The following is an 11,057-nucleotide window of genomic DNA, read 5'->3' on the forward strand; positions in this document are numbered from 1 at the left end:
CACTGTACAATGTACATTTTCTGATTAATCTCTAATTTCCAGGGTCCTGTTGCTACAAGAGAAGTTAAGTAATCTAAGACAGAAGGCCGAACTCTCTCTTCATTCTGTTGCAGAGGTCTCTGGGAACCAACAGAAAAGATCCACTCATACTGCTAGAGAGAGACCTGACATTAAACCAGTCAAGGTCACACAAGAATTACAGGTATCAGGCGCAAAACATACACAAAGTTGTTTAGTGTTTAGGTCTGATAGCTTCTTTTCTAGGTAGATGCTCCTCACCTTTACATAAAATGGTAGAACATGACTTTGGCAGCATTCTGTTTTTTATATGCTGGAAAATAACCTTTCCTACTTACAAGCGATAAACCTTGTGCAAAAATTCAGCCTTGCAGTTGCATGTATTTTGTATTTATACAGCTAGATAATATGGGCTTCAAAGATGGGAACAAGTGATAATCATGTATAACGTGGTAGTCACAACTCTCATATTAGAATGCTGGCAGAATTAGGTTCTGCAGGGCGGTGGGGTTTGTCATTTCATTTTCCATTGAACTGTTCTTTAACTGCTTTATTTATTTATGTGTTAATTTTAGAATGATAGGCGTTAGACACTTGTAATATGAACCAATAGTTGGGTTTACATTAACTTCCTGAAGAGACTCAGGGTTATTCAGCATGGCACACATGGAAGTGTAGAAATAACAGAGCAGTCAATCAAAATTAATTTTTGTGACTGACTTTAGGTCCCAATCCAGCTAAAATGTTCTCATTATTTTAGGAAGGGTAACAATGTCAGTCAGGTTTATATTTCACATTGGGCTGTGATATCATGACAATAAATAATGGAAACAGGTGTAAATATGTTTTTGTTGCTGTCTCTGTATCAATTGATGAGATTTCTCATTAATTCTATCTTATACTTTGAAATCTTAAGTGTGTGCACATCATATCTGAACTAATAAACCAGGCCACCTACAAAAATTACTGTATAGTACTACCTACTTAAATAAGCTAGAAGCATTCAGTAGCGTCTGTTCACACATAACCTGATGTATGATCCCATAATATTAAAATGACTGCACACAATACAAATGCACAATTTCCTATATTTTCTTAAGCCACTGCATGAGCAGTTTGTGAGTATGTCTAAAGTGGAGAAAACAGAGTTTTTTTCAGAATCAAAGTTTTCTTCTTTGTCCTGGAGATTAGAATGGAGACTTTGTAAAGCATTAGGTATATTATAGTCTTCATTACTAGGTCACATCTTACCTAGTTGCCAACCCTTAGTCTTAGCTGTGAGTTGATACCCTTGACTCTGTGGGCCTAATTTATCAATGAAATCCGCGCTCGCTGGTCGCAAACATTTTTTTTTAGGGCTAAGGGTAATATGTGTGCCATTAGAAAGAATGATTTTTTAGGGGAACAGTGACTTTTAATGCAACCTCACCAGTGTAAAGCTGCCGGAGATGTGCGGCTCCGGCCGCGAGCTCTTTCAGTTGCTGAATTGCGCGACGGCGTACGATTTCGGATCACGAATACGAATGCGCGAGCGAGCTTCCGATTTTGCTTGATGAATCAGCCTCCGTGTCTCTATCACTTTTTCTTTCTCTGCTGTGTGAGCCAGTCTAAAAGTGAAAAGGCTGACTAAACCCTTAAAAGGCACATGTGTTGTATGTGTTTTGGAAAACCCAAAAAGTGATACCCAGTTAACCAAGCACAGATATTTTGTTTGTTTCAAGCCTTGCTGTCCTCATGTTTCAAAACTGTGTTTGCTTGCTGCCATACTTTCTATTTCGTAGGTGGCCCCATCTGGTGCATGGCTTATTGCTGCCTATTTAGCCCATCCTCCTTTCAGTAAATGTTTTACTTTTTTTTACAATGCATATTCACACTTAATATAATTGTAAATAAAAATTAGATTATTTCTCTGCAATGGACAGCCAAGCTTTCAAGTCCCTATGGGTGGACAGCTTCAAACACAAAAAAAAGTGCAGGACAAAGTCTCATACACAGTCTTCCAATACAATCTTTGAATTCTAAACAGAAGAAAGTTATTGTTTAGTTTTATCATTTTTATTCATGATGGGTTTTACACTAACGCATATTTTTATTTTTAGATGGCTGCTGTGTTTGCCATATACTTTTTATAAGGCAATAATGTTTCCTTTTTTCTGATTACAGGAAATGATTTTAGAATGCTGCTCTGAAGCTCAGTGTTTGCTGTCTTCTACTGCTGATCCACAATCAGTAACTAAGGTTAGACTCCATTTATATTCTCTATCTTAAAAATCTGCAAAAACTAATGCTACTTTAGAATCAAAATTTTAAATGATTTTCTTTCTATAAATTAATTATTCACTGTTTATTTTAAATTTACTTACCACCTCTTTCTCTGGGCTCCTTTCTATTTGCTGGGTATTGCAGCACAATTTTGCTTTACAATATTAATCTTCTTAAGTGAGAAAATGGATGTGATGTTTGCCTATGACAAGAAAAATGATTCTCTCACAGCTATAATTTCCTTCATTTCACAGGCTCCATTTGACATCACTTTGCCATCATTAATCAGGCTGGAGAGAGTCTTTGACCTGACTCACGGCTGTATGTTAATGAAGGGAAGCCTGTTAGATTGGGTAGTGTCACAGTTTACCTGAGCTATGTTGTCACCATTTCTTACTGTTTTATCTTTTTGGAAATGTGAGATTTTTTGGATATTTGCTAATTTTCCTGTACTAGATTATTTCTCGGTATGTATCATTCTATAATGTATTGCATTGTAAAGTGACCAACAAAATCAATATTTTTGTTTTCCTTTTGAATTCTATATTAAAAAAAAGTTTTCTAAATGTGAAAAGATATAATAAAGAAATCAAATTTGTTTGTGTAATTTAGAAGTATTAAAGCACATATTTCAATGCGGCCCCTCCCCCCCCCCCAGTTAGCCATGGTTGAACGGAGACCTGGATCCTTACAGATGAAGTGAGAAGGAGGGCCCCCCAGAATGAATAGCTTTACATGGCACAGTGGCATATTTTTTAAAGTGTCTTGTAACCCCTTTCCACATCATAAACAAGACTAATTTTAGAGGGCATATGACTACCCCATTTGAGGTTTTGTCTGGTTGCATGATTAGACGATCCGACCGTGCAGTAATACTTGTAAAAACTGCTGGTGTTTAAGAAGTTAAAAAAAAAGGTGACTATTTGCACCCCTGATAGATTGTCCGAACCTTTGTCATTTTTCTGAACAGCATAGACTACATGCATATATAGAAAAAAATGTATATTAAAACATTATAAGTAAACAAGAAATCAAAAGTTTAAATATTTCATTACATTTATAAACTATATATTTACACAAGTAAATTTTTACACTATATATACTTACTACTCTATATTATACAATTTTTATAGTATCATACCTTTATAATCATATTATGTGCTTTTCTATTCTTACATACTTATGGCCTAAAAGGGCATTTTTTTAAAAAAAGTTTAATCTAAAAAAAAAATAATGCTGGAATGAATCTGGTCCAGGATTGTAAACATTTGCGAAATAATAACAAATGATTTTTAACAAATCCGTTTCAGGTTTGCTAGCTCACCTATGTTTTCTAATGATATTCTATCTTCTCCAGTCTTGGGAGAGCTTTTTATAAATCATGCCAAGTGTATAAACAGCAGTTTGTGATAATATTATGAAACATTGGGCCTGATTTATTAAATCTTTCCAAGGCCAAACCTGGGTGACACAGCAAACCATGAATGGATCTGGTCCAAGATTGAAAACATTTGCTTACAAATAGAAAATGACTTTAAGAAATCTATTCCAGGGATCACTTAGCTTAACTGATGAAAGTGTATGCTCTACTGCCTCGCAAAGCTTTATTAAATCAGGCCATTCATGTCCAATTCACAAATCTGCATGAAGGGTGCTATGGCCATATGCAGGGAGACAGGTTCCACAGTTTCCTTTCGCTGTTTGCACCCATACAGCAGTCAGTGATTGTATATTTGCTGTTGGCCAGAGCTCCCACCTTTCTGCATTCCAATGCACCACATATCAGGCAGATTTGCAAAATGGAAACTGTTTTTTACAATAATAAACATATTATAAACATTATGCCTGCTGAGGTCTTCTATTAGAAGTTAAACAATAATTCATATGTGGATATAAAAAAAGACATTTTTTAACTGGTTAAATCTTTATCTTGGTTAAAACAACTGACCAATCATACTCCTTCAGAACATCAAATTAATAAAAAAAAGTCTTGATAAAGTTGGGAAAAACAGTATTCAAATGAGCTACACCTCCATGAAGATAATTAATTACTTATAAAGAGTTAATAAACTGATAAATAATTGATATGCTGCTGTTTAATTTCTAAGGCAAAGCTGCTTGCAGTGCATTTTTATCATATACATCACATGCACCTGTTTCTGTGATTAAAGAACACTTCAAAATTAATGAGCTACTTCTTTTTTGCAGACCAGCAAAATACTTGATCACATTAACTTTGTTTTGATTCTGATAAGAGGTCCCCTATTATTCCTTAGTTTTTACAATGTAAAGTGTCAAGAAATGGTATCTAATGGCATTTAGAATTGCTTCCCTTGTCATCCAATAAATATTGCTACAGCTATAATAATGTGTGTGTAGTATGAAGAATTACCATGTATGTAAAGCCATTTGTTAGTTCTGGAAAAGTAAGGACAGTTGCCCTTATCCCTTAGGAGGAAATCCCTTATACTCACTGTCCTGGAGGCACAACTGGAAGATAAAGGAAACCTCACAAACTTTTTTCCCTTAGTTTTTAACTTTGCATTTCCTCTCATTTAAAACGGCAAATCTCCCCAATGAGAAACAGTGTAAAACAAACTTTACAGAAGGTCTAGCCCTTTTTTATGTATTCAAAACGATAAAAAAAAAATAATAACAGGATCCTTAGTATACCAAAGCTAAAAGAAAACTGATAGAAGATTTCAGCTTTTTCTGTTGATCCTGATTATAAGTGCCAAGGTAAGTCAATGTAGTGATTGTACTATACCAAACAATGATTATTCATTAAAATGAGATCCTGTCTCAGGATCCCAATTAAAGGTGATGCCAGCAGTCCAAGCAGACTTGGATCTGCCACTCAAGTTAGACCCTATATTACTTTTTTTGCTCCTGTCACAGCAGCTATACCAAGGTTTATTCAATAAAGAAACTTGCTGCAGGGATGTCAGTCTAATTTTTTTGGGCTGGAACCCACAGTAGGGGGGCAGCTTATACACAGAGGATTGAGACGTCATCCCCATGGATTGTTTATTTCAGATGACTAACTTGCCAACAAATAATCCTTTCTTATTTTATACACTTGTGAGTACCGTATTTTTCGGACCATAAGACGCACTGGACCATAAGACGCACCAGTTTTTTAGAGAAGGGAAATGAAGAAAAAAAAGATTCTGAAACAAATAGTGTCCTAAAATATTTTATGTGCATTAAAAACCAACATCACAGTCATAAACACATATAATAAACCCTGTAAAGTAAACAGCAGCATTTAGAACCATTATTAACAAAGTCAGCAAAAGACAAAATTACTGTAAAACACAATACCGAGAGACTTCAGTAATAAAATAGAATAAAGTTGAAGATTTACGGTAAAGGTTCTGCTCGTTTTATGAGAACCCCAAGAACTCCTCATTGCTAGAGTCAGAATCTAGAAAGCTCAGTTCCTCACAGTGCAGTGACGTCATCACGTGTCCCACGCCGCTCACTGATTGGATGACGAGGGACAGCTTTGGGTCCCAGGAAATCTTTGGAGCTTCTTCTGTGAACTCCGTAGGACGCCATCAAGGTGGACCAAACAGCAAGCCTCGTTCATGTCGGGGCATCCGGTACTGGACCAGGACCCCTTTGGATCATGGAATCTGTAAGTATTAGGGCGCTTTCATTGCCCAAACCCCCTCTCTGCTTACCTACCTATAAACGACAGGTAAACAAACAGGGGTTAATGCCCCTTTAATTCTGCTTTTTTACCAAAAGACATTAACCTCCTGGGCGTTACACTGAGGTCTGGATTTCTGTACCAAAAGTGTTACACTGTTTTTCATGAAATTTTTTTTTTTTTACATTTTAGACCTTGTAAATTACATAAATATGTCCGAACAAGGGTCTAGTAGATATCATGAATATAAAAAATGTTTGAAACACACAATCATGTAAAAAAAAAAATGTACTTTTAAAAAAAACCTATCCTATTTTTTTTTTGCATAGAAATTTTTGTTTGTATTGTGGGCTTGTAATTCTTAGGATTAACTCCCGGGTATGATTATATTTATTTATTATATTAAAATCATAAATTATAATATAATACATAAATATAAATAATAATTTAAAACAATAATGAAATAATAGACAACAATGTAATCTAAAAATAAAATTAAAAATGTGCGGTACTTTTTTTTTTATGTAGTGTGGTGTTTTTGTACTGTAAAAACCATTTAGAAGCAGATTACATTGTAATCTGCTTTTAAATTTCCCTCCCTGACACACCCCCATACATCACCAATCACATCACTGGAGATGACTCATCCTCCGAGTGATGTGAGGGGGGGATTTCCCTGCTCACACAGAGACAGAGACACAGGGCACACACTGGAAGCTGCTCGTATCTATGGAGAAATGCACAGTACAATGCAGGATTTCTGCATTGTGCTATACCGTACATCTCACTACAGATACCAGCAAGCAGAGCTGCCGACACTGGGTGAGTATTTCCTTTCAGTTGTAATCCGATTGTCATACAATGTATGACAATCGGATTGCAATATAACATTTGTTTACATTGTGTTTGTGTTGTGTACGTATATGTGATTTTACTATGTGTGCTGTGAGTGATTCAGGGAACACTCTCAGCATGATTGGCTGACAAAGTCATGTTGGGAGAATGCTCCCAGCATGACTTTGTCAGCCAATCATGCTGAGAGTGGGAGGACGCCGGAAGCAAGATATAGGAGACACAGTCACTCCGGCCGGCGCTGAACAGGAGACAGGAGAAAAGGCAGAGGGGGGGCTATACAGGGGGGACGGGACAGCAGCTGGGAAGGATACATTTTGATACATTTGGACCATAAGACGCAGGGACTTTTTCCCCCCACTTCTGGGGGGAAAAAAGTGCTTCTTATGGTCCGAAAAATACGGTATATCTGTTTTCTTATTATTTTTATTTACTAAACTGATATTATTGTGCTAAGATTGTGTGCTCCTGTTTTGTTCTAATTTGTTTAAATAAAATGTTGTATTGGGAGGTGAAGGGAGGAGAAACTGGGCCAGCACTGTGAACAAAAACTTTGAAGATGAAAGCTAGAAAAGAGAATTGACTTCTTCCTGGAGAAGTCAAAATTTCTACAAAAGTTCAAAAGCACATTGAAAATCAATACAAATTGCAGAAAGAAAACCACTGCAAGTAAGTTATAAAATAGTATTAATAACTGCATTTGTTTTAAATTGAGGACACAGTCTCTCTTAGACACAATAAACACAAAACACAAATTATTATTGTTAGACAGGATTACAAACTGGCATTATTATTACCAACTATGATCGCCTTTATTGCCATCAAGAAAATACTTCTGCTCCACTGGAGACCTTCAGTCATATACAGTAGTAGGTTACCAACCATCTATTTATTTAGTCTGTTCTATTAAAAGGCTTTTAATGTTTTTAGTCATATATGAAAGCCAAAAGCATATTAATAAACATAAGTTTCTGGGTATTACATTACAATGTTTTTGAAACAAATCTAGAACACTCAATGTTCAAAGAATAATTAAATATTTAATTGCAAATCTTTCCAAACTACAACAAATTGTATCTTAATCAGGTTGTGTTTTCATTAAAGAATGTATATCACTCTCTGATATTTAGCTCCATTTTAAAAGTGAGCACTTTGTATTAAAGGGCGTGTATCATTTATACTCTTATTAGCGAAGAAGAAAAGAGAAGAGAAAAGGGAAGATCAGAATAAAAAAAACAGCTGTTCATACCCCAAGAAGCCTTAATAATATATATATATATATATATATATATATATATATTTATTTATTTATATACCAGGAAATGAGGCAGGTTAAATGTAACTTGTTTCAGCTTATACAACTATTTAAAACTGGTGGATCTGTAACCGGTAGATAACAAAATTATCTAATTTCACTATTTTTGAACAGTTAAATCAGACCTATCACCAAAATTTTTACTTAATATATAAAAGTAGATAACCCCTTTATAAGTTTATTAATATTATTTATTCATAGGTAAAATTGTGCTTGTTTTTTTATTTTTTTTGCTGGCATGCGCAGAAGGGGCTTTGCCAGGCATTGGGAAAAAAGTGTTGATCTCACTCATGTGCAGTGAAATCGACACTTTTTTTTCATTTACAGCAGGATACCTTACTTGTTCGCGCGCCTGGGCAGTGTGAGATTGGGTGATGCAGTCAGAAGACAGAAGAAGATGACGGTGTCCGATGCTTCCTCTGCACTGGGGTGAAGAAAGAATCCAGGATGGCATGGGACCAATTCAAGGCCAGCTGTGGGGGATTGAGGGCTCTGCAGAAGTAAAGGTAAGTCTGATTATTTTGATAGACAGAGAGGTAAAGTGATCAAATGGATGAGTTAGGCCAGCACAAAAAGTAATTAAACACTCCCAGAAAAAGAAAGGGCTATGATGTACAAGGAGGGATGGGTAACTGTGATTACGCTAAGGAATTACCTGGAGTGGCTAAATTCCCCAGCAAGCACAAAAGCACATTGCGAGTGAACAAAATAATATTTTATGTGAAGAAAAAATGCTTCAAATAAGCTTTTAAAGCTTTTATCTCTATTTTTTCTAATTGTTGATAGAATCTTATTTAAACTACAAATACCATTTAACTTTATTTTCATAGTCGTAAAAATAATTCACATAAACCTGAAGATGGTAAATGAGGCAAGTGTACCAGCGGAAGATTTTACATTGACAGAGAGCACAACAAAAGAGCACCTTGAACACCGTGATACAGGTTCTGCAAGCTTGTTCCAGTCTGCCGAGCATTGGTCAAATGTGTATATATATATATATATATATATATATATATATATATATATATACACACACACAACGGGTAGAAAAACATATACCCCTAATTGTTTCAACATTTCATATTCTACTGTGGAATATAATTATGAATAAAAGGAGCTGTATAATAATCTCATACAATGAGAAAGGTTTGTTTTCCCATTATCAACATTGTACTGCTGTAAATGCATATTATAATTTTAAATTAAAAATGAACAACAAGATATTTTAAGTTCTGAGTTTCTGAATGGTGATGAAATAGTACATTGTTTACGGTGGCTAGTAAGAATTTCTCAGTCCACCAAAGGGGCATGTTATGGGGTTCATGGTTCATTTAATGCTACAGATCAAAATGTAATAACCTTATTACTTTACTAATAAATAAAATAAATTTACTAAGAAATAAACAAAGTAATACAAATCTTTTTTTGGGTGCATAGGTGGTGAACCACTTCATTAGGAATACATTTTTTTTTATAGGAAAATAACTAAAAATAGTACAAGTCTTATAAATTCTATCAATTGTAACCCCAAGCAAGTAAGAAAGCACCTCCAACAGAACATATCCCATACCATGATGTAAATGGATATATTTTCATACATGGTTGGCTATACTGAGGCGTTCCAGCTGGATTAAAATGCACAGCTGTTAATGCTACTGGCAAATGACGGCAGTTTGTCATTTGCCAAATGGATTTGCTGTTCGATCAATTAGGATCAAACTTCTTGGGTGGGTCAGTCAATTTGTGATATATATCAATGTAGCCAAAACTTGTCACTGCTTTTAAGTTAAACAGATTTACTGTCATAACCATTAATCTAAATATTTAAATCTGTTTGGAAAAATGCAGTTAGGATGATAAAGAATTTCACTTACAGATATTTACAAGGTGCATCTTTTTTATATCTATAAAATAATTGTAATAATATTCCATGCTAATCACAGTTATACTAAGGTATAATTAGGTCAAATTAATTTAATCTCACCTAAGCTTTAAATAAAAATAATGTTTGGTGATACTGCTATGATGGTCCGGTGTCATGTCTCCCAGTTGTTCAGCATTTTCACCCTGTAACCCACAATTTTGATGGAAACTACATACTGTCACACTTACCTGTTCCTCACTAAAGTACAGGCATCTCTCCCCTGCGCATGGGGGCAGTTCTGATGCTGGGCGTGCCTCTGTTTCCAAGCTTTATCAGCTCTGTCCATGCCGCTGGCCAATCAAAAAATAGCCTCTTAACCAGCCCTGGCTATTTAGCTAGCTCTCAGACTCCATTTTGTGTTCGTGCAACAAGTCGTGTCTCCTTTGTGTCTCCATTGTGCCGAGCCCTTAGTTCTGTGAACTAGTTCCTGTACACCTGCTGCTTAATCCAGTGTTTCCTGTGTCCAGCTCCTGTGTTAACCCTTCGTTGTCCGGTTTGTTGGTTCCCAGACAACTTCCCTGTGCTGTTCCAGTGTTCCTGTCTGCCTGCATCACCTGTACCTCCTGCTGTTTCCAGTGTCTCCTGTGTTCCCTGTGCAATGTCATTGCTGTCTGTCTCCTGGATCCCTGGCTATTGACCCCTGGCGTGTGACCTGACCTCTCTTGCTTGCTGCCTGTCCCGACCCCAGCTTCCTTTGACTGTTCTTCTGCTTTGTGATTTGGTACCGTGCTTTGCCCACCTTGGTGTGCCCAAGGACCGCAACCTGGCAGTAACCAGCGGCGCAACATCCTCACCATCTGAGGCTCTGGAGAAAACCTGGTTACTGCATAGACTCTGCGCCTTGGCCCTTCTCAGGACTCACACCACCTCCGTGCAAGCCATAGCGCCCTCTAGTGGTCATGTCTCTCCGAGCGTGACACATAGACTATGCAGGTATTGTCTATTGATGCCACCAACAGGAAACTTGAACAGGGACCAAATTATATCTACAGTGGACCACACCTACTCAATTCTCAAAAAAACTTATA

General features: G+C 36.3%; 1 protein-coding gene across 1 annotated transcript in view; it reads left to right on the plus strand.

Annotated features, from left to right (window-relative positions):
• The window catches only part of CFAP54 (cilia and flagella associated protein 54), a 176,825-nt gene extending 173,947 nt beyond the window's left edge, over positions 1–2,878 (plus strand). Inside the window, exons 68-70 of the mRNA XM_072399011.1 lie at positions 43–202; positions 2,182–2,256; positions 2,535–2,878. Coding sequence (XP_072255112.1) covers positions 43–202; positions 2,182–2,256; positions 2,535–2,654 — 355 coding nt within the window. The 3' untranslated portion in view covers positions 2,655–2,878. The remainder of the gene's footprint in view (positions 1–42; positions 203–2,181; positions 2,257–2,534) is intronic.
• Positions 2,879–11,057: the final 8,179 nt, after the last annotated feature.

This window comes from Pyxicephalus adspersus, chromosome 2, assembly GCF_032062135.1.
Source record: "Pyxicephalus adspersus chromosome 2, UCB_Pads_2.0, whole genome shotgun sequence".
NCBI classification, from domain to species: domain Eukaryota; kingdom Metazoa; phylum Chordata; class Amphibia; order Anura; family Pyxicephalidae; genus Pyxicephalus; species Pyxicephalus adspersus.